This window comes from Microtus ochrogaster, linkage group LG1 (genome assembly GCF_000317375.1).
Source record: "Microtus ochrogaster isolate Prairie Vole_2 linkage group LG1, MicOch1.0, whole genome shotgun sequence".
In the NCBI taxonomy this organism is placed as follows: domain Eukaryota; kingdom Metazoa; phylum Chordata; class Mammalia; order Rodentia; family Cricetidae; genus Microtus; species Microtus ochrogaster.
In genome coordinates, this window is record NC_022027.1 from 27,419,222 (window position 1) to 27,444,145 (window position 24,924).

Consider the following 24,924-nt stretch of genomic DNA (forward strand, 5'->3'; position numbering starts at 1 on the left):
TGAACAGATTTCTATAAATGAATGCAGAATGGGAGGCATTTGTGTCCTACCTAAATACACTCTGGCTGGAGACTTGGCAGAGGAATGTTCTAACAATAAGGGATATAAAATGTTTCAGTCTGATAGTTATCTATTTCTTCTTTCCAATCTTCTGCTTCCACATTGGCTCTGAAATACAGTGACCAATCAAGAAGAATGGAGATTGTGTAGACTATATAATACAAAATTCAGTTCACCAAACCTTGTCTGCTAATTATCCACACATGGTGACAACCCAAACTATCAAGCAGAAAAACCAAAAGTACTTTCATGTGGTACCATATACAGGAAGAAAGGAAATATCGCTCCAGCCATCAGTGCTCTATTGATTTCACTGAATCACCTACATCATGGGAAAGTCAAAATACTTTGCTATTATTTAAATATATACTGATGTGTGGATTTCCCTTCTTCAATTCTTCACAGAATTGAAAACACCTTACTTAGCATTATCATATAGCACTCATCCCAAAATTCAATCAAGAAATATTATAGAGTCACTGGCATTTTCCTTATTGCTTTTTAACTGATAGGAGTTGCATAATTGTCATGTGAAGTGTTAGTTCTAAGTTGAATACCACACAAGGCTAAAGAAATGTTTTCCTGGCAAATGGGTATATTGTAAATAAGAAACAAGTTCATAAGCCTGTTTTAGTAGAGCTGGGATTTAGAGGCTTCCAAATCAAGAAATTAATATAGGAATGGTTTCTTTCACATTATCCTTAGGGATCCATTAGTGAGATTGTCTTCTGTCTTTAAGGCCTGATTTATTGGTGTAAAAGTCAAGCTTTTACCAAAAATTATAGCAATGGTATCATTAAGGTGGAAGTTAAGAAAGTTACCCTGAGAGAACTTTGCTGCAGGAGGACCTTCCGCTCCTTCAGCCAACAGTCGCTGAAGTATGAGCCCATTGAGCTGTAGGAGTGCCTTCCACTCCTTCAGCCAATAGCTGTTGAAATACCAGTCCACTGGGGGGAGGTAACACCACAGGCTCCTGGGTGGTAACCCTATCTTGCAGACAGATCAAGCCATGGAAAGTAAGCCAGAAAGCAACTTTTCTCTGTAGCTTCCACTTCAGCTCCTGCCTTCAGGATCCTGCCTTGAGTTCCTGCACTGACTTCCATCTAATGATTGACTGTGATGTGGTAGCATACGCCTGGTAAATGCTTTCATTTTTAAGTTGCTTTTTAGTAGCCTAGAACCATTTGCCCAGGGAATGGTGCCTCCCATAGAGGGCTGAGCCCTTCTACATTAATTACCAATCAAGATGGTCTTATTTCAGGTTACTACTGTAGTGCTTGTTTTTGTTTTTTTTGTTTGTTTTGTTTTGGTTTTTGGGATTTTTTTTTTTTTGTTTTTTGGTTTTTGAGATAGGGTTTCTCTGTGTAACAGCCCTTGCAGTTCTGGAAATAGCTCTTTAGACCAGGCTGGCCTCAAACTCACAGAGGTCTGCCTGCCGCTGCTTCCCAAGTGCTGGTATTAAAGGTGTGTACCACCACTGTCCAGTTTATAGTGATTTTTGCAGTTGCTTTTGTTTATGGTGTTTTATCACTAGAGTAGAAACCTGAAATATTATCATCTTGACTGTTAACTGATGCAGAAGACCACAGCCCACTATGAGTGACACCATTCCCTGGGCAAATGGTTCTAGGCTACTAAAAAAGCAACTTAAAGATGAAAGCATTTACCAGGCATATGCTACCACATCACAGTCCAAGAGAGGTATTTTGAAAATGCCTTGGCTTCAAAATTAAAGTCAAAAGGTATGTTAATTTGGAGAAGAGATTTTGCTTTTGTTTCCACAGAAAATGAGAGGCTGTGGATTTATTCAGAGTTAAGAAAAATCCAATTTGATCAAGGAAGACAACCTGAGAAATCTCCAGCAGGAATATATGGCTCAGATGTCTGAGTTCTTCATCCAGAACACATTCAAGACTGCTGCTGCCTGAGATGATCAAGACTCACAGGATACTTCAGTCAGGACTTGATCATAACTCTAAATTTTCTTTAGATCCCCATAAGATTATCAGTGCCCTCAACCAGCTGGAAGTAGCCTGGAATACTACACCCACATTCCCAAAAAATGGACTATGGATATTTTCCTTTGATTTTTTCTTAAAAAAGGGGGAAATGGTGTGGGATAATTGTCTATATTCTGTCAATCATGTTATAAATAAACACTGATTAGCCAGGTAAGAAATATAGGCGGGAATACCAGACAGGAAAAAGAAATGATGTAATGAGAACAGGAGAATTCTGGGAAGGAGGAAGTTGATTCCTCCCACTCCTGCCCAGACCACCAAAGCAGCATGATGTGACCTGCCCCACAGAAAAAAGGTACTGAGCCACATGGCTAACATAGATCAGAAAAATGGGTTAATCAAGATGTGAGAGCTAGCCCGTGAGAGGCTAGAGCTAAAAGGCCATTCAGCTTTATAACTTATAGAGATCTATGTGTGATTTTTCTCTGGGACTAAACAGCTGGGGTACTGGGCGGGACAAAAACCCCAACAAGCAAGCAGGCCTGACCGCTCATGTTACAGAACTTAGTGTCTTCTTTGGGGAGAACAATGAATATATTTTTAATTTTGTAAAGATAAGCTGAATCTTTAGAGGTTGAAATGTGCTTGGCTATTGCAATATTGACTTGTTTAGGAAAACTGTGTAGAGATGTGAAGTTGACCTTACTAATAACGTAACTAACTGTTCTGGTTGTTTTAGTATGCATTTAGTTTACTTTGCTGTCACAAACTACTTAAAAACTATAAAATGTTTTCTTAATCTCATAGTTTGGGAACTTGAAAGGGCATTCATGGTTGGTGTAGAAGGTTCTTCTGTTGATGTATCGTTTTCATTGGTTAATGAATAAAGAAACTGCTTTGTGCCTCATAGGGCAGAACTTAGGTAGGTGGAGAAGACAGAACTGAATGGTGGGAAGAAGGGCAGAGAGTGAGAAAGCATGGATCTTCTGCCTGAGATGGACGCTGGTTAGGAACTTGCCGGTAAGTCACAGTCACATGGTGATCCACAGATTAATAGAAATGGGTTAAATGAAGATGTAAGAACTAGCCAAGAAGAAACTAGAGCTAACTGACCAAACAGTGTTTTAATGAATTTAGTTTCTGTGTGGTTATTTAGGGTATAAGCTAGCTGGGCGGCCAGGAAAACAAGCTGGCCCTCTCTCCCTACAACACATGGTCGGGAGCACAAATAAGGCTGGTATCTGTCTGAGACATGTAGTAAATTTCAGACGTCATGGTAGAAGAGAGTGTGTGAGGAAAGACCATATCAATAAACCAGAAATCAAGAGAGACTGACAACCCACAATGTCTCACAATGAAAAAAAGACTTCCATGCTGTCACATTTTCCTTTCTGCAAACATGGTGGTAGAAGTAAATGGGAAAAAGGTGCTCTATGTTAATGAGAGATGTTTTCTTATGGAACCTTGAAAGGGTGCATGCTTCTGGGTTCAGCCTAACGGGAAGAGGAACTATCTGAAATATTCCATAGATAATACATGTGGATTTTATGTATTAATAGTTTCCAGTGTGTATATTCATTGTATGTGGTAATATGGTGTACAGAACTCTTTCACATGAGTATTTATATATGTAGCCTTACAGGAAGTTGAAGAAAAAGAATGGCTATTTTGCTCTAGGTATTTGGCTACAATTTTATGAGAAAAAAAGACCTTCTAAATATCATGAATAAAACAAGAAAAAGACTGCCTCATGTACACTTTCCACCAGTTTCAAGGACAAAGCCTTTAATGTATGGACCTTGTTGTGACATTCAACATATAAGCCACAGCTCCTTTCCTTTTCTGTAACTTCAGGGAATGGCTAGTTAAAAGGAAAAATTCCTGAGAGAAAAGGGAAGAAAGCATGGAAAACCAAAGACTTTAAACTTCAAAGATTGGGTAGAGTACTGTAGTAACCTGTGTTCCTTGCCCCTAAACTTCCAGCTTGCTTCATTGACAAGAAAAAAGAGCTAAACCTAGACTCCCACTAGGTTTTCTCCTTTGAGTTATGCTATAGAGATTAATACTTTGCATTGGTATAGATCTTGGTTTATTGATACAAATTTAAGGTCAATTTTTTTATATGTATATTTCTGTTCAATTAAGGTATTGTGTTTATGCAGCTCATTTAATAAAAATACAATGTATAGTTAGGAAATATAGATTAATAGTCATTTATAATAGCCAAACTTGTATAGTTTAATAGATAGTCATTTATAATAGCCAATTTTGTAGTCATGTTATGTTTCCTAGAGGTACAGAGATATATTTCAGATGGATAGGTATTCTTCATATCTTTCAAAGATGTACAGAATATGGCATTTAAAATGTTTTAAGAACTCAGAATTTCCTCAACAGTGAGACATGGCTACTTCTGGCTGCATCAATTACTTCAGTGAGATTGAGGGGCATTGAAGAAACTCATTATGGAATTTGTCTTCAAAGTGTCAAGGCTAGCCATCTGGGCAAGAAAGTGCTCTTGCCTGGACTGTTTGATGTATACTATACAAACTGAACATGCAGGGCCCACAGAAAAATAAACTACTGAAGTTGCCTAAAGAAGGTGAGATGGTCCTTCAGGGTTTCTGCTTCATGAAAGAGTCTGCCAGACATTCTACAGGTCAGAGAAGAAAGTGACAGACAAACTGCCAATAAATATAGGTGGAAACTGTCTTTGAAATTTCCTGCTTCATGGAAGTCTCCTAGATATTACAGGTCTGTAGGCTAAAGTTGGATATCCTAATGTTACAGGAGAATATTAGGAGACTGTCCAGGCAGCAAGATGTCTCTGTTAATTCTAGAGTTGTGGAAGTCTCTCACAATGCACTTCCAGTTATGAGGTAAATTATCCTAATGGGGTCTTTGAAGAGTCAGAGAAAGATAGTTATAGTTTCCTTAGTTATGATAAATTAGATATAAAACTTTAGACTAATAAAGATAGGACAGATGATAGAATATTTTCCTTAATTTGTCTAATGTAAATGGAATATTTTAACTACAATTCTTGTTTGATTCCTGTTCTGTTATATATATTTTACTATGTTAAAGTTAAAATCTTCCTTTTAATTTAGACAGAAAAGGGGAGATGATGTGGGATTCCCCTCTGTATGCTATGAATATGTTTCATTATGACTGGTTAATAAAGAAACTGTTTTGGGCCTATGGCAGGTCAGAATAAAGCCAGGCAGAAAATCTGAACAGAGACATAAAGAGAAAGTAGCGGAATCAAAGAGACTCCATATAGCTCCAGAACAGGAGACAGACACCCCAGAACCTTGCTGGTAAACCACAAGCCTCGTGGTAAAATATAAAGCAATAGAAATGGGTTACTTTACGATGTAAGAGTTAGTTAATAAGAAGCCCAAGCTACTGGCCAAGCAGTGTTGAAATTAACATGGTTTCTGTGTTTTATTTCGGTCTGAGGAGCCAGGAATCAAACAAGCAGCTTCTGTCAAAAGAGTTAAGGTAAGTTTAGGGCCAGGTAAGTATGCAGACCCATTGTGAGTTATCACCATCTCCTATCGGTCATCAACATATCTTAGTGACTAAGAAGAGTACATTCCAATTTAAATTCATGGTTTCAGCACAAGTGTCCCAAATCTAGTTGGGCTTAGCTCTCTCCTACTTCACATGCAACATTCCTCCTTCACTGAGAAAGCTGTCAAACCTACAGACACAGAATTCTTGTAGCGATTTCTCCACCACTTACCACATTTGTATTCATGCTCACTCCCATAATTAATTCTGTATTCTACATTATTCATAATCCTTTTCTGCTCAACAGAGTAAATCCCAAGCGATCCAATCAGTATACAGACTACCCAAATTCTATCAATAAGTAAGGCAAACATATAAACAGAAAAAACAAAAACTCAGATAGTTTACACAATAGAGAAAAATGGGGTGGTGGGGAAAACAGATTGAAGCATGAGCTACTGTTCAGATCTTCAACAGATCAGATATTAAAAATTTTAGACAACTTTCACCATCGTACAGGAAGAATCAGCACAATAGAAACAGTCTCTACAATATTCCAATTCTGCATCCATCAAAGATCCAAGAAGGCACAGACTCCCTAGGATTGCAAAAGATCTCATTTGTAAGGTGTAACCATACCCTTGCACTAGTCTAATGCCTTCTACTGAGCTACTAGCTTGGTTTAATTACTTTCTTTTGAACAGAATATATGACAGGGGTGATAATCATGGGTTGTAATAAAGATTCAAGAGGAAAAGCAAGGAATGTTACTATTTTATTATGATTTTACCTTTGGTGATTCCTACATGACTAAGATGTGATCTACCCAGCAACATCCTACAAAGTCTTGAGAATAGTCAACAATAAGGTGAGTGGATCTGTAGTGGGTGTTTACTCCTATCCTGAGATGAATTCAGCTCTTTCTGAATGCTTTGTAGAAATATGAGCTCCTGCACCAGAAAGGCCCATCCCCATCATCCTCTGATTCTTGATTGACAAAAAATATGAGTTTGCAAAAGCTTTATGGCAAGAAGTTTCGGAGTAATTTGTAAAATGAAACATAATTAAAATAATCTCCAATAATCTAATTATAACCCTCAGTGGAAATCAAATTCCTATTTTTAATTTTTTAATGAATGTGGGCTATGATTACCTATAGTCACCCATTTATTCATCACTTCAATGTAATTGAAGCCTCATCTACCAGATCCTGTTCTGAATACAAAATCACAGAAAGCATTTGAAGCCTATGATCTTACAGAGTTTTGCAAACAAATAATAAAGAAGGGTAAAAACTGTCCTGAAAGTCAGATAGTGAAAAGAGCTATTCAGAAAACAGGCTAGGAAAGTAAGAGAGAGACAGAAAGCAAGGCCAAAACAGAAGAAGATGGGTTTTTTGTTTGTTTTTTGAGACAAGGTTCTCTATGTAGTTCTGTCTGTCCTGGAACTCAATCTTGTAGACCATGCTTGGCTTGAATTCAGAGATTTGCCTGCATCTGCCCCTGAGGGATTAAAGGTGTGTGCAGCGGCTGTCGAGACAGCAGTACACTCAGAAAACATGACATGTGAGCAAAATCAAGAAGTTATGAAGAAGTGATTCAAATATCAAAAGTGCATCCCATGTAGAAGAAAGAAACAAAAGCATCTAGATGCAGGAGGTAAAATGCCATTGCAGCATCCAGAGCCATTTTCCTTGGACTCCAGAGACAAATGAGTTTCTGGATTTAAAAGATGGAAGTGACATCATAACAGCTTTATGATTATCCTGACTGTTGAAAAACTGCATCATGATGAGGGAGGGAGGGATCAGGTAAAGGGATGAGACGATATGCAGAAAAGCAGAAAAGAAATGAAGAAGTTTAGGTGTCAATGTCAATGAAAGTATGGTGGTACAGACCAGAGTGGGAACAAGAAAGGGCAGCCTAGAATAAGTCATTAAATTAGAAGAACTTGTCGTTTTAAAATTCTACTTTTTAAATACATAGTATTCACACTCCCTGATGTCTACATCACTGCTATTGTACTAGCATTCTTCCAGGAAATAAATGACAGCTTTGATGACTTGTTAGAACTTTCAAATGAATTTTATTTCTTTTGTTATGCTATATTTAATTAACAAAGCATTTCCATGACAAGTTTGTTTTGAGACAACTCTGCATTATGCCATCTGAGATCATTACTTATTCTTCCACTCTTTTGGGGTAACTCTACCAACAGGAGACAGGTTCCATTCTACACCCATCTGTGTTATATAAAACACAAATCCAACAAAACAGAAAGTGAATCCACTAACTAGCAGCATATTGCCGTATTTGTCATGAAAATCCGATGAGGGCTTTGTGTGACCCTGTCTTGCCACAACTTGCCGAATGCTTTGAATCTTGAGATGGTTTAGTGCATATCTGGCCAAGGGAAACATCATGACGTGTGATATGATTACTATTGATTGCAGCAATGGGTCTATTTCTAGTGACCTAGAAGACAAAACATAATATGCAATGTCATTTGATCTGATTTCAGTTCCTCCTGAATGTTTCATCTATGCCCCTAGATTCCCAAGAACAATAGTAAGTATTATGAGGGTTCCAAATTTCCAGTGCAGACTTCAACCTTTTTCCAGTTTATTTTTTGAGGCAAAAGTTTCTCATTGCACCTCCTGGTGGTTCCATCTATACTGTCTGGCTGAGAGTCCAGGATCTCCCGTCTGTCTCCCACAGTTGAGATCAGACATGTACATGGCCACTTACAGTATTTCCATGACTGCTAGGGATCTGGACTCAGGTCCTTGTGCTCACGCAGTAAGTATTCTTCTACCCCATAAGCTGTCTCTCCAAACCCAGGAACGTGACTTTTAGATCATGATGTCTGGACCCTAATTTCAGTTAAGCCTGGATAAATTGGAGCGTTAATGAAAGTCCCTTTGTTTCACCTCCAATGTCAAGTTGAGATAGCAGTCTGTAAGAACTGCATGTAATAACACAAAGAACAACAAAGTAGACAGCTTAGATTTTTCTTCCTCATCAAAAACATGCAAAGGTTTCTCTATGGGCAGAGTCTAGACTTAACCAACATGCCCAAGCCAGCTAATAAGACCATTCCCTGCACATTACACTAGTTGCATATCTTTTCTAAAATATACTATACATCCTAGGTTTCCATCAGAAACAGCATCATCTCTCTCTTCTGTTCTTTTATTTTTCTCTATGGCCATTAGGAAAGAGCAGGATCAGAGAATAACATGATAACTATGTCACTGTCTCACACCTTCAGCTTCCTAACAAACTGACTTCATTACTCCCCACATCGAAAAGCTGCAACCCACACTTTACTTCCACTGACATTAGCTGCACACCATTCATAATGTATTTTGTCCTTTAGCTATCCCTTTACCTATGAAGCTCTTTCATCTATCTTAAGTTTTCTTAAAATTAAATTGGTTTTTATGATTAAGAATTTCCCTTTAAAAATTCTTCTTCATGGATAAAGACGGAGTTGGGGGAGAGACTAAGAGGAAAATCAAGAACAGAGATATCTTGACAGAGGGAGCCATTAAGGGGTTAGGAAGAAACCTGGTGCTAGGGAAACTTCCAGGAACCCACAAGGATGACCTCACCTAAGCCTCCTAGCAGTAGTGGAGAGGACTGATGAAAGGGCTTTCCCCTTTAATCAGATTACAGAGGACATTAATTGTCATCACAGAACCTACATCCACTTACTGATGGAACAGATGACGTGACCTAGAGCCAAGCACTGGGCTCAGCTCCTGCTGTGCAGCTGAAGAGAGGGAGGAAGAATCATAAAGCAAGGGGAGTCAAGAATATGATGGAGTAAACCACAGAGACAGCTGTACTGAGCTAGTGGGAGCTCACAGACTATGGACTGAGAGCTGGGGAACATACACGGGCCCCAACTAGACCCTCTAAATGTGGGTGACAATTATGTGGCTTGATCTGTTGGGAGGCACTGGCAGTGACACAAGGACCTATCCCAGGTGCAGGAACTGGCTTTTTGAAGCCCATTCCCCATGGTGTGATACCTTACTCTGCCTTGATACGAGACAGGGGAGGGGCTTTGTCCTGCCTCAAGTTGGTATGCTAGACACTGTTGACTTCCCAAGGGAGTCAACTTTATCTGAGGAGTGGATAAGGATCTGAAGATGGTGAGATATGGGGGGGGGGGGAATAGAAGGGGAGTGGGGAGGAACTGGGGTTGATACATAAATTGAAAAGTAATTCTTTTAAGAAAAAAAGAAATTCCTCTTTAGTGACATTCTATAAAAACTAATGTTGGAACATTTGAATATAAGACATCCCTCACAATTTTATATATTTGGTCCCATGAACCCTAGTATGTGGGGGATAGTTTGGAAAGCTGTGGAACCTTTAAGAAGTGGAGCCTAGCTGGAAGAAGTAAATGTCTAGAATATAGACTTTGAGATTTATAGCAAGATTCGGGCTTTCTATTTCATGTTCTTGTCTTATCTTTCTGTCTCTTCTGTGTCCTCATCTACCCAGTTATTAGCTTTTGCTCCACATCTATAGCTAGAATGCAGTCCTGCCACCATGCCTTGCTCAGGATGATGGATCACATCCCCTGAACTGTAGTCCAGGATAAATTCTTGGTTCTGTTAGGTATTCTGCTAGTGATAGGAAATGCAATTAATACCCCCATAATCTTCTCATTCCTCCTGCCTGCTGCTATCACTAGTATCTACCTTGTATGTACTTTGATTTATAAAGCACATGTGAAAACAAAGAACCCACTAATTAAAAGCATTTTCCACATTGCTAAATTCCACTTGGCAATTCCATAATAAATTTTATGTGATCATGTCCTCTTGGAACATTACCCAAAGAACTAAAGCTATTGGTTCCAACAGTCATATGGAAGTACATAATGCAAAACTGGATAACACTCAAAAGTAAAGGAAACACTTCTCACAACATACATCTGATGAAAAGGGACCAAAAGGATGGACTTCTCTGGCAATAAGAAAAAAGGAAAGGTCCTCCTACCTTTGAAACAATAAAATAAATATGTTCTGAATAAATTGTATCTAAATAAAATGCAGTATTCTATTGAAGATAAAACAGAAATACTGTGGAATCTACTTTATACAATAATGATTATATTAAGTTCAGGGAGAAGAATAGCCACTGCAAGACTAAAATCTAATTCTAGGAGGAAAATACATAGATTTGAAATTCCGGTGGTACCAATAGTAGTTTACCATCACTAAGGGCCATAAAAGTAAGCCAAGCACCAATGAAGAAAGAAAAGTATCATGCTTGTAGCCAGACACCATGCCAAGATTTTTTACAACTGTAAATACAGATAGGAAGAGTGGTCCATTTTAAATAAAAACAAGTAAGAGGGCATAATATGAACACAAGTTCTTTGCTTTCAAATCCAAAGGGCTTCTTTTAAAAAATTCATTTAACATTCCAACCACAGTACTCCCCCCACTCCACCCCTCTCAATGAGTAAGGGATCCCATGGAGAGTTATCAAAGTCTGGCACATTAAGTCGGGGCAGGACCAAGGCCCTCCCCACTGCATTAAGGCTGAGCATGACATCCCACCATAGAGAATGGGCTCCATTCAACACTAAATACTGAATACTGAAATACCTAACCAAACAAATAAAACCAACCAACCAAAACCATGCAGTTATGGTTACCAAAGATAATGCTTTAATTAAAAATAGTTCCGTGTATTTTACTGTTTTCACTTAGTGACTTGTGAGTTTATCCCTCCAACTCACAGCAAGCAACACATCTTCAAGAAGCTTATGGTGCACAGAAGGCAGCAACAGTCATACTTAAGGAAGTTAAGTGGAAGTAAGAGAGTGGCAGAGGGTATTGTTATTTCAGGCAACAGTGCAATCTAGGGTGGGGGATTATGAATGGTTCTAGATGAGATGACACTTACATTCAATCTTTAATAACTATTAAGAAATAGAAAAAAGACCAAATAAAAAACAAGGGAGAAACATAGCTGAAGCAGCCAAAGTACAAGCTCAGGGTCTAACATAACAGGAAGACAAGTCAATGTGGTGACTTCAGAAGTTGTTAAATAATCACTTTAGCTCAGCAGATGAGGAACAGCACAATGAAAACCACTCATATCCCTTATGGAGTTTGGATTTGATATTCCAGTAGTTCCTACTTTTAAGAAAAGAATTTTTAGGTCGTTGATACTGAGTATTTTCATTCTGCATTTTAATGTTTGTGATAATATAAAATATGGCATACTATCGCACCTAGATATTATGTCTTTGTTTATATTGTAGCTGTACCAGTATATAAAACTATGTGTTTTGGGTTGATAAAAAGAATGTATTCAGGGGCTGAAGAGATGGTTACGGAGATTAAGAGCACTTGCTCTTCCAGCAGAACCAATTTGGTTCCCAACACCCACAGGGAAGCTGACAATTGTCTATTAACTTCAGTTTCAGGTAATCTGTAAGCCTCTTTTGGCCTCATCAGGCAATGCATGCTTCTGTTGTACAGACAAGTATATAGTGAGACTAATCACTCACACACATAAAATAAAAATAAATAAATTTAAAAAGAACATGTATAGATTTTATACTGTAAAAATATTCTCATATATAAGGCAAAATATCCTACTCTTTTGGTTTCCTTGGACAGACAACCCCCAATCCCTGACCAAGCATGGGCCACAACTGTCAGGAACCAGGTAGACCCGCTGCCCAGGAACATGTTCCCCTCTCTAGCTTCCAATAGACCCATTTCGTAGTTGTCCCTTCTCCCCTTGGTGCTGTGCTTCAGCCCCCAATCCAGAAGACACCATCTGTGCAAACACAGGCCACACCTGCCAGAAGACTAGATAGGCTATGTCCCCCATGGACCTCGCCCACTCTCTTGGTGCCCTCCCCATGACACAATCCTGCTTCCCTCCTAAACACCATATTCCAGTCCTCAATTTGGGTAGAGACACCCAGCAGTAGCAGATGCCACATGAACACCAGGCTGCCCACCTGCATTATGAATAAAATGAAATGAATAAATGTATGCCCTGGGAATGCTGAAGCATGCAAGGGCAGTCTGTGTATGGTGGTTCTGTAGAGCTAGTCAATTTTGGGTTTCACGGTCTAAAGTGATGAGCACAACTGGACAGGTCTCTTCCTCAGGGGGTGCTAGATCTCATTACAGATGGTTATGAGCTCCCAAGTGGTTGTTGGGAATTGAACTCAGGACTTCTGTAAGAACAGGCAGTGTTCTTAAACACTGAGCCATCTATCTCTTCAGCCCCATGAAAAATGTGTAGCCCAGGCTGACCTTGAACTCATGATCCTCCGGCCTCTGCCTCCTTCATCAAATCCTACCAGTACGTGGCACCACAACCGGCTACCCACCTGCATGCCTTCCTCTAACTCTCAGTGTTCCCTCTCCTCTGTGCCCCAAAATACTATCCCCAATCTCCCACTGGAGAGAGATTATCGGGAGAGACAACTGGAACTGGGGGACATTAGAGGGCATGATGTGGAAACCTAGTGCAGTGGAAACTTCCTGGAACCTGAGGGTGACCCTTGTAAGGATTCCTAGTAATGGAGAATATGAAGCCTGAACCAACCATTTTCTGAAATCAGGCAAGGCTTCCAGACATGGAACTAGAGCACCAGTTCAGGCATAAAACCCTCAACCTACAACTTGATCTGCCTGTAAGATGTGCAGGGGTGATGGTGGCTCAGAGTTTGTGAGAGTGACCAACCAGTGACTGGTCTAACTTGAATCCCATAGTAGGAGTAGGAGCCCATGTCAGTCACGGCCTGGATGATAAGGAACAGGAAGACTATTGGTCCAAATACCTAGGGTAGAACCAAACATGACAAACCAAATAAAAAGAAAAGAAAAAAAAAAGTCAAATCAGTGCCAACCCCAGCCATTTTCAGAGAAGCTTCTTCAGAGCAGATGCAAAGACCCACAGCCAGCAGAGGAAGAAAAGACACAGCAGAAGAGGAAAAGAAAGATTATAGGAACCGGAGGGGTTGAGGACTGCAGAAGAACACGGCCCACAGAGTAAACTAAGTAGGGTTCATAGAGGCTCAGAGAGAAGGAGCAGCAATCACAGAACCTGCATGGGTCTGTATTAGGACCTCTGCATATGTGCTGTCCTTATTTAGCTTGGAGTGGGAGTCCTAACAGTGGGAGTGGGTGTGCTTCTGATTCTTTTGTCTGCCCTAGGACCCTTTTCCTTTACTGGGTTGCCTCATCCAGCCTTGATATGAGTGCTGTGCCTAGTCTCATTGCATCTTGTTATGCTATGTTCAGTTAATATCACTGGGAGGCCTGCCCTTTTTGGAAGAGAAATGGAAGAGCAGTGGATCTGGAGGTAGGAGGGGAAGGGAGCAGGGCCGGGAGAAGTAGAGGGAACTGAGGATAAAGTCAGCGGTATGTATTCTATCAAAGAAGAATAAATAAAAATAAACAATAAAAAAATTATTCCCCCAAAGGCAAAATAATTAATCAGGAGAACTGAGTTACAACAAAACTTACTGTTATAAGTGTAGATATGTTATAATAAGGAAAATATGATCAGTGTAACCAATGTTAGCTTCAGAAAAATGATTAAGTTTTCTATTGACTAATATGGCAAGTTTAAGCATTCTCTGTTGGATGTACTGTCTTTAATTTTAATCTGAAAATACGGTTTGGTTTATAGTTGTAATAATCTTTAAACATAAAGAGAATAGCTTGGTTTTTATGGTGACCTAAATGATTTTTATAATAAAATACTTAAGATGATATATCTAACAAGAAATGCCCAATTCTCCTTTAAAATATTTTTATGTATAATTGAGAAACAGCCCTGTGCATGGGGAGAAATCATTGATCACTAGATAAAATCTAGGGGCAAATCCAGATTTAATAGATCTAGAAATGTAACTCATTGACGGTTACCTGATGCAACTTGCCTAGCACATGTGAGGCCTTATATATGATTGACAGCAACATATACAGAGACAAACACACACTTACCAGAATTATAAAGTCAAAAGCCACAAATTAACACATTAAACATTGGAGAAGTAATTATAATAGTGATTCTTAAAGAGGTGATAAAGATTTGAAGCACCAACAGCTGAGAACAAATAAATAATGAATGCTAGGAAAATAAAATCCAATGAATTTATTTAATCAATTGTTGCAATTAAAGGCAAAGCTCTAATCTTCTAGCTTCTAGGTTAAAAGTTTTAGCTAAAATGTCTGTCCCAGTTTAAATTCAGCAGAAACCCATACTAGCTTCTAGATGAACCTGTGGAACCAAAGTCTGGGTGATATAGGTACAGAATACAAAAAGAAAAGATTATACATGATTGAGGAGCTCTATGATTGTGTGGGTTTAGATACTTGATTATAAGGGAACAGGATCTTTAAAGAATCTCAAGTGGAATGTGTCATCTAGATAGCCTAATACAGGCTAACAAATGACAGCATTATTTGAAAAAAAATGATTTCTCTTAGAGAATAGGAAATGGGATCTTGTTTCTTAAATGTTACAGTTATCATTGTCAAAGACATCAGAGTTGCTTCATGTGCTGAGATTAAGTTATATCATGTCTTCCTAATAATATTCAACTGACACTTCACTTCAAATGACATCAGCCTGATATGGAGCTACGTTATACATTTTAATATTTTTGTAGCATCCCTGCCTTTAGCCACTAAATATCAGCAATTTCATCTTCCAGCAAGGATGGCATGAATATCTCTAGACAATTCCAAATGTACAAAACCATCCCGTTGTTATCTAATGTTGAATATGGAAGAAAATGGATGTTTTTTTAGCTTCTGTATTGTTTTTGTAGGGTTAAAGATTGAGCCTAGAACACTGCATACTTAGTAAGCACCCGATCACTGGGCTGCATGGACATTTCCAGTCGCCCTTTTTGTTTCTATCACCAAAAATCAAACATTTTATTTCACAAATGGTAACTTAAGTTATAAGATAATGCATTCTTCCATATACCACTGTGGGATGCAAACTCACTAGGAGTTGATCCTATTCTATTCAGTATAAACTTGACGATTCACTTAAATCTATCCAACTTCTGTTTTCTATTAACAAATAAAATAATATTTAATTTATTCAGTTTCCCCCCAAGCTTTCAAGATTCTAAAAGTCTCTGGAATCTTTGTTTTAAAATGGAAATTCCTATGTTCCATAACAAATGTAAGAGAGTATCTGGGGAACTGCCTAGGACTCTGCATTTCTGAGTTCTCTAGAGAGCTGTTACCATTAGACATTCTTCCAGAGCACAAAGTATCATCAACTACGGTGTGCGTCTAGCTGTGGGTGCTCTTGAACTTTTCAAGGAGACAATCATTTTAAGAAGAGTACTGCTGCAACTGAGATCAATACTGTGGTGAACTAGAAAGGAGTATCTGAGTCCCCTGCAGGGGTTATACAGACACCTGGCATTAAGTTAGTCAACACAAACTTTTGACATCATTTAAAGTCATTAAGAGTACTACCAATGCTGATGCCCTGCTATGTAATAAATGGCATTATTTTCAAAGCTGAGCTCTTGGACAACATTATTCAACTGTGGCACCTTCGTTTCCACCTGCTTTTATTTCTAGCCTTCTTTTTTTACGACTTCAGAATACCAATATAAAATAACAAACAATAAAAAGGCAATCTTCTTGAAATGAAAATGCACATAACCTGTGGTGTCTTTAGTCCATTTATGCATGTGTCAGAGAACACAAGGAGGGATTAAGTGTACACTGTGCAAAGTGTCTCTCATCATTTCTACTTAAGTTTTCCCGTTTTTCATAACAAGAAATATGGGAAGCCTGCAAGGAAAGAAAGGTACTGGCGCAAATGTTGAACAAAGGCTATATTTTATAAGTAATGGCATCATATCCGGACTCACTGAATTGATGCATTTTTTAAGGCAAAATTTTATGTCACTTTATTAAGTCTAAAATGTTACATAAATGAATGCCACCTGAAGAAAGAGAAAGGCAAATTACCACAATGAATTGATATTCCAGGAAAAAAAGGACAACAGAGAGCACAAAGAACTTTTAAATTAATGTTCTCTAAGGCAAATTTTGCCTGATGGTGAGGGCTGCAAGATATGCACTCTTGCATGTTTTCTCTCCCACCCCTCATCGGTTGGTTTTTTGTTTTTGTTTTTTTTTTTCTGTTTGTCTGTTTGTTATTCTAAATATCAATCAAGTCCCAGTACTTCCTCAAAATTGATATCTGTTTGCTTGGTAATATGTTTAAAAGAGTCTAAATGGGTGATCCTGTTGTAAGTAACTAAAGCATAAAATTTGCAGTAAGAAACAGCAAGGGTCTCAAAATGTGTTAGTCCCTTGCTACAGCCATCTTCTTTCTTCAACCAGACCTCACCTTTACACAGTAAGGCCAGAGTTCTTTTGCACACATGTGGAAATTTCAACTATCTCAGGATCCACCTCATGCAAGGAAACTCTCAGAATTCTAACTGGATGGGATGCAGTGTTGATTACACTAACTTCTAACTACATTCCAGTTACTGAAATACATAACCTAACTCTACTTTTACTAATTTGATACTGATTAGAATCAGAAAGCACACTTATTTCAGTACTTTTCCATAGCATATACCTATTTCACTTGTTCTATTAGATATGAGTAAGAGCTACTTGAAAATATGACTATGGGGTCATCTACACTAAGGGAAATATAAAAGCAAAAGATAGCTTGAAAAACTTCTATGGTAGTTAATGTGCTGCAATGATTCCTTAACAAGGACAGCGTGTATATATATATATATATGAAGATTTTCTAGAATAGCTTAGGGAAATACCAAAAGATGGTTCTACTTTCCCAATCCTGTTATATTACTGTATCCTTTCCAAAAGCTAATTAGGTCCAGAAGGCATGTCATAATCCACACATGACTCAAGGAATACAGGCAGTGTGGTAAACCAAGTAAGCATCTAAACATCCATAGAAGATAATATATATGCTCTTCATTATATGGTTGAGAATTATGACGTTTCAATAATTGTGTATATGATTTTCTTGCTTCCATACCCACTTTTTTAAAAATAAATATCCTGTGAATAGAACAAAAGTATGACACTGCAGAGGCCAGGGAAGTTATATTAATAAGCTCATTGAAATGAAATTTTTGAAGTCATTTATCATCTATGTATACTTAGTTAAAAGTTAGCATTAAGACATTTAACTATTAGGTAACAATGACATTTTAATTTTATAAAAGCCCCTACTAATTTACATTTTGAATGTAAATTGTTTTATTTTAATTGTTAACTAGAATTCAGAGCAGTAAGGGTGCAATCTAGATATCGACTTTAATAAAATGTCAAATTCAGATTATGACTATTTACTGTTTTCGAAAATCTCCAGAATTATTTTCAGTTTACAGTATTTTTGCTCTCCCAAATTTGCTCAAAATTTATCTATAAATTTCATCTCTTTGTGTTACACTTTTGTTATTTACATCACCTGAACAACTGAGGGAGCATTTACATAGAAATTTCATTTGACAAAACAGCAGTTCAAAGCCTGAAGCGGTGAGAAAGGGAGCTATGCATGTGCTTACCAGGCTTGTGTTGTCCTTTATAGGAATTCCCCTCCCTCTTCCCATTTTCCTAACATTTTGGGAACTTCTTCAAAACTCGTAAGATGTCTTTTCTTTCTTCCACTTTGGATTCATTATTTGAGAATGACGAAAATTAGCCAGAGGGTACAACTTGGGTTAACCAATTTCCCCTTGTACATGCTTCAGGAAAAGCAGTTCAACAGGATGAAATCTTGAGGCAAAATGCTCACTTTTGTAAACTGATAATGTCTACGTTTGTATTTTAAGTTCCCAAGAGAGAGATTCTAAAGAAGAGAACAAGCCATAAAGAGTCCCCCAATCTAAAATGTATACAACACAAATACAGAACATAGACTCTTATTTTAAAATAAATGAGAATTCTAGTTTGAGAAAGATTTCTAAGTTTTGGCTTCCCTTTCATTAATCCAACAGAGGTCAGAATTTCATAGGCTCAAAGGGTATTAGATTAACATTATATTTTTATTAAAATAATAGGGCTGCAATGTAAACATGCCATAAGTTTTCCATAAACAAATGTATTATAGCTTAAACCACTCAGTCCTGACAGAGTATTTGACTTCTGGTATACAAAATCTATTTTAGTGTGTTCAGGTCATTCAACTGTTAGATTTGGAAAATCTAAAGATTAAGTTGCCCTTTGTTGCATTTTTCTTTTTTTGGAGGGGACAGAGTATCAGTGAATAATCATAGTTCGATGAAATAAATACTCATTGAGAAGCAAAGCAGATAATGGAGGCTCGATGTTAGACAGACCTATTCCTTTTTCCTTTCTTTTCCTTCCTTTTTGTATGTTTATTTTTAGATATGGTCTCACTATGTGGTCTAATCTAGTTTCTAAATCATGATACTCCCATTTGTGCCATCATGCTTGGCTCAGGTTTGAAATTTTCACTGACAAGAGAATTAGAGATCTTATCTTACAGACCTAAGAACAAAGAGAAACAAATATGTAGATGGAGAACAAGTGAAGCACTCGGACCAGCTCTCAAACAACAACACAGAGTAGAAGATGGGAGAATTATTAAAAATTAAGGATATTGTCAGGCAGTGGTAGCACATGCCTGTAATCCCAGCACTCCATTCTTGTATATATTCTCAAAGGACTCTGTATCTTACTACAGAGAAACTTAATTATCTATTTTCATTGCTCTACATAATACCCAGGAACTGGGAAAGGCCTAGATGTCATAAATTTATGAAAATATCATGATTTACACAATGGAATGCTATTTAGTTGTTAAGAACAATGAAATTATGACAGTTATAGTTAAATGTATAGTTAGAAACAATTATCCTTAGTGAGATAACCCACATACAAAAAAGGCAAATATGCATTTTTTCTTATAGGTAAATGTTAGCTTTTATGCTTTAGACATGGGTGTTTCAATCTGAACAGAGAGTTAGGTAGTTATTAAGGTCAAGGTGAGTAGAATAGAATATAGTATCAAGAAGAGATAAAGGGTAAACTATAATAGCAGGATTAAAAGGGGAGGGAGATTGGGAGGTTACAGTAATGGTGGGAATATGGGGAGGGAAAACTAATTAAAAGGTTTTTTTTAAAAGCTGAATGGAAACCTACTACTGTAGAAATACCCTAAAATGAATTAATTACACACACACACACACACACACACACACACACATATATAAAGTATGTAAATGGAGTCAGCATATAATGGGGCACACAATGACCCAACTAGACATCTCATGCCACCAAGTAAGACCTCTACCAGAAATGGACTACAATTTCTTGAATTGTTTGCCAAAGGACATTCATACAACACCCCCTAAACATCAGAGCAGATTATGTGAAAGGAAACAGCAGTTGTCTCCAATGGAACGTCTCTGGGTGTACAAACAACACTGCAGGACAGCCCCACTCCAATACACTATTCTTATCCCCAACTCTCTAGGAGATGACCTCTCTTCACTTTGGCCTCTCCTTACTCTGCCCAAGTTCACAGAAGACTAAACATTCTTCGCAGTGGAACATTCTACTTTCCTCCCTCCTGTGGACACCCTCATCAGTGGATACTTGTAAATAGACAGATCACCCAGATAAAAAGGAAACAGAGAAATACTAGGGCTACCTGATTTCATAAACTAAATGGACCTAACAGATATAAACCCCCACACACATTTTCTTTAAAAAAAATTCAAAGAAACTCCTGAAACTGTCTCAAGAAATTGCTTACATAATTGCACACAAATCAAGTCTCAACAGATGTAAGCAACATAAAATAACACCCTACAACCCTATCTGACCAACATCGATTAAAGCAGATTAAAGCTGAATATTAACAATAACAGAAAACAAGAAAGCTTGCAAATTCATGGAAACTAAAGAAATCACAACTGAATAAAAAATGGGTCAAGATAGAAACTATGAAAGAAATCAAAGGCTTTCTAGAATTCAATGAAAATGAATACACAACACACTCAAACTTATGCAAAACAATGAAGCCCACACACCTTCAAGTTTATATAAGGAAGAAATCACATTGAAGGAGTAGACGAAAAAAAAATAATCAAACTCCAGGCTGAAGTCAATAAAATGCAAACAAATAAGAACAAAAGCAGAAAAAAAAAGCATACAATCTATAAAACAAAGACTTGGTTCTTTGAGAAAATCATTAAGATTGACAAACCTTTAACCAAATTAACTGAAAGGTAGAAAGAGAAGATCCAAATTAGCAAAATTAAAGATGAAAGGGAAGGCATAACAGCAAACAACAAAATTCAGAGAATCTAAAATACATTAAAAAGCTATACTCCAAAAATATTCGAAAATCTAAAGGGGTAAGTCTCTCAAAAGATACCAAAGTTAAATCAAGATCTAATAAGCAATTTAAACAAACTTATATAACCTTTAGTGAAATAGAATCAGTGACTTAAAGTCTACCAAAAAAAAAAAAGCCCAAGGCTAGATATTTTAGTGTAAAATGCTACTTTCAAAAAAGAGTTAATGCCAACACTCTGAAAATTTCAAACAATAGAAACAAAAGGAATATTACCCAGTTTTTTTTATGGGGTCACAGTAATCCTCATAGCTAAACCACAAAAGACCCAGAAAAGAAAGAGAATTATCAACCAATTTCCCATATAAACACAGATGCATATACTCCAATAAAATATCTGAAAACACATCAGAAAGATTATTAAATATAATCAAGTAGTCTTCATCCAAGAGATTCAAGGATTGTTCAAAATTAAAAAGAAATCAATAAATGTAATCCACTATATAAACAAACTGTAAAGCAATAGCTACATGACCATCTCAATATATGCCTTCCAGAAAGGTTTTGACAAAATCCAATACCCCATCATGATAAAAGTCCTGAGAGATTAGGAATACAAAGAATATATCTCAAAATAATAAGGGCAGTTTACAGCAACCCCATAGCAAACAGGAACTTAAATGGAGAGAAACTCAAAGCAATTCCACAAAAATCAGGAACAAGACAAGGTTGTCCATTCTTGCTCCCCTATTCAATATAGCTAAAGCAATCAAACAACTGGAGGATAACAAGGGAATATAGTTTGGAAAAGAAGTAAAAATATCTTCATCAGTTACGATAGTATACATAAGTGACCCTAAAAAGTTCCACCAAGGAACTCCTACAGCTGATGAACACTTTCAGCAAAGAAGCTTAATAAAAACTTAACTCACACAATCAGTGCCTTTCTATATACAAATGACAAATGAACTGAGAAAAAAATCATGGAAACACCACATTTCATAAAATAGCAACAAAAATATAACATATCTACGGGTAACTCTGACCAAAAAAGTGTAATACCTATTTAATAAAAACATTAAGAAACTGAAAAAAAATTGGAGAGGATATATCAGAAGATGGAAGGATCATAACATGCTCATGGATAGGTTAAGATTAACAAAGTACAAATGGCCATCCTACCAAATATCATCTACAGATTCAGTGAAATTCCCATTAAAATTCCAACACAATAATTCACAGATGTTGGAAGGACAGTTTCCAGCTTCATATGGAAACATACACACAAACGAAAACAAAATACTATAGTTCAAATAATCTTTAATAATAAACGAACTGCTGGAGGTAACACCATATTCAAACTCACTTTGTAATATAGAACTATAGTAATAAAAACAGCATGATGCCAAAAGTGGACACAATGATCAATGGAAATGAATTAAAAACAAGACATACATGCATATTCACATACCTATCTACACCTATTTTTTTTTATTTTAAGGGCCAAAAGTACTCATTGGAAAAAATACAACTATTTTAGCAAACAGTGCTAATCAAATTAGACAACTTCAGGAAGAAGAATGAAAATAGGTACGTACATATCACCCTGACTAATGGATCAATTGATCCAAATGGATCAAAGACCTCCAAATAAAATCAGATCTAAACACTAAATCTGATAGAAACAGTGGGAAATAGTCTGGCACAGGAAAAAACTCTGAACAGAATACCTTTAGAACAGACACTAAGATCAACACTTAACAAACGTGTCCTCATTAAACTGAGAAGTTTCTACACAGCAAAGGACAGCATTATTACAATGAAGTGAAGACCTACAGAATGAGAAAAAATTTTAGCTACTCTACATCCAATAAAGGACCAATATACAAATTTATAAAGAACTCAAGAAACAATATCAAAAGATCAAATAACCCAGTAAAAAATGGGCTACAGATATAGACAGAGAATTCTCAAATATGAAACACACATGGCTGAAAAACATTTAAAGAAATGTTCAATATCCCTAGCCAACAGGGAAATGCAAATCAAAACTAGTCTGAGATTTTATCTTACACCTGTCAGGATGACTGAAATAAATAAAACAAATAACAGTTCATGTTGGCGAGGATGGGGAATAAGGGGAACACTTATTCATGTTGGAGAGAGTATGAACGTCTATAGTCACTATGGGAATCAGTGTGGTAGCTCCTCAGGAAGATGGAAATCATTCCACCTCAAGGTGCAACTGGACCTCTCTTGAGGATATATCCCTAAAGGATGCTTTATCCTACTACAGAGATACTAACTAAACCATGTTCAAGGCTGCTCTACTCATAATATCTGAAAACCAGAAACAATCTAGAGGCCCAGCAATGGATGAATTGATAAAGAAATTGTGGTGCATTCATACAATGAAATTTAATTACAATGGAGTTAAATCCAGGGTAAATTGACAGAACTAAAAATATTCATCTTTGGTGAGGTAACCCAGACCCAGAAAGACAAATACAGTATATATTCTCTTGTATGTAGATGTTAGCTGTTTTAAGTCAAAGACAAGAAAGCTACAATCCTTAGAACTAAAAGGTTAGGTATAAAGTAAGGGGTTAGGGGTCAGCTGCTGTTCTCTCTAGGAAGGAGAAATAGAACAGATAGCCATCGATGAACATGAGCAAGGACTGGAATGAGAGGATCAAACAGGTAAGGAGAGGGAAGGGGGAACGAGGGAGGGAATACAGGAAGGGACAACTAAAATTAAGGGTCATTTAGAAACCTAATACAATAGTATCTTCTAAATTACATACATATATGAAGACAATAAAAATTAAATCACCAAAAAATGGAGAAGACAAAGCACAGTTATCCATTTCTCATCACCAAATGAAGTCTAAGTGACAGGATTTAATCAAGCTGTTGGCCAAAGGGGTCCCATAGAAACTGCCAAATAACCCAGGCTGTTGTCCAAATTGATGGACAAGCCCTATTGCTGAAAATAATACCTACACAACTCATTGAAAATGGAGAAATTGAGCTGATGCCCTCCTAGAGCGCTTACCACTACTGGATAGTTTCTTGGTACTGGAAGTTATTCTGAACACTATCAAAGGACAAATGTAAACAACAACCCAGCTACAAACCCACTGATCTAAAATGGCATCCTTTCTGCAAGATAGGGTATTTCTATGAAGACACAAAGCTTATACAACTAACTAACTAATACCTTATTGGATTTATTTACAGCCCACTCCATGAGATGAATCTCATATCTGACCCTGTTTGAGTGATCAAGAACATGAGACTAGATAGCTCAGGCACCAAGGAGAACACCAAATAGTTCTCCAAAGGGAATGTAGCAATAAAATGACTTGAAATGACTGCTCCATTCATAGATCAGTGCCTTGTTCAGCCATCAAAGAAGCATCCTACTGCAGCAAATAGAAACAAATAGAGAAGCTCACTGCCAGACACTCTATGCAGAGAGCTAGAGACTGTGAATCATCCCTAAATGGCATTGTCTCCATCATATCCCAGGGCTCAGGGAAAGGCATAGACGAGATGAAAAGAGTATAAGAGGCAGAGGGAATGAAGGACACCAAGGAAACAAGAAACACAGCAGGAGAGATGCACAGAGAAGGAAGCAACAGTCACAAGGTTTGCATGGAACTGCACCAGACTGGGTCATAGAAGTGAAAGGAGAAGTAGACACATTTTCCCACACCTAACCCATAAGCAATCTCCAACTGATAACTCACAAAAGAAAAAATAATTTTCCCCAAAAGAGTCTCATAGAAAAAATAACTCTTCTTCAAAGTACGCTGCATGTCCAGCAGAAGATAGCCAACAGAAAACAAATTCAAGGGTATCTTTGGTGGGTCCTTGTATCATAATGTCATGTCAGGACTTTTTAAATTTAATTTTTAAAACATTTAAAATTTATTTTATTCTTGCCTTATAGGTTTGCATATATATATATATGTATATATATATGCATATAGCATCTGGTTTTTTTTTGTTTTTATGGGATTCCTGAGTTTGCA

The 24,924-nt window shown here is 37.3% G+C and overlaps 1 protein-coding gene across 1 annotated transcript; it reads right to left on the minus strand.

Moving 5' to 3' along the window:
- Nucleotides 1-7,605: 7,605 nt before the first annotated feature.
- LOC101997566 (cytochrome c oxidase subunit 7B2, mitochondrial) lies at nucleotides 7,606-7,976 on the minus strand. Its single transcript, XM_013350774.2, has one exon. The coding sequence runs from the start codon at nucleotides 7,957-7,959 to the stop codon at nucleotides 7,714-7,716; it is 246 nt and encodes an 81-aa protein (XP_013206228.1). The 5' UTR covers nucleotides 7,960-7,976; the 3' UTR covers nucleotides 7,606-7,713.
- Between the last annotated feature and the right edge of the window lie 16,948 nt (nucleotides 7,977-24,924).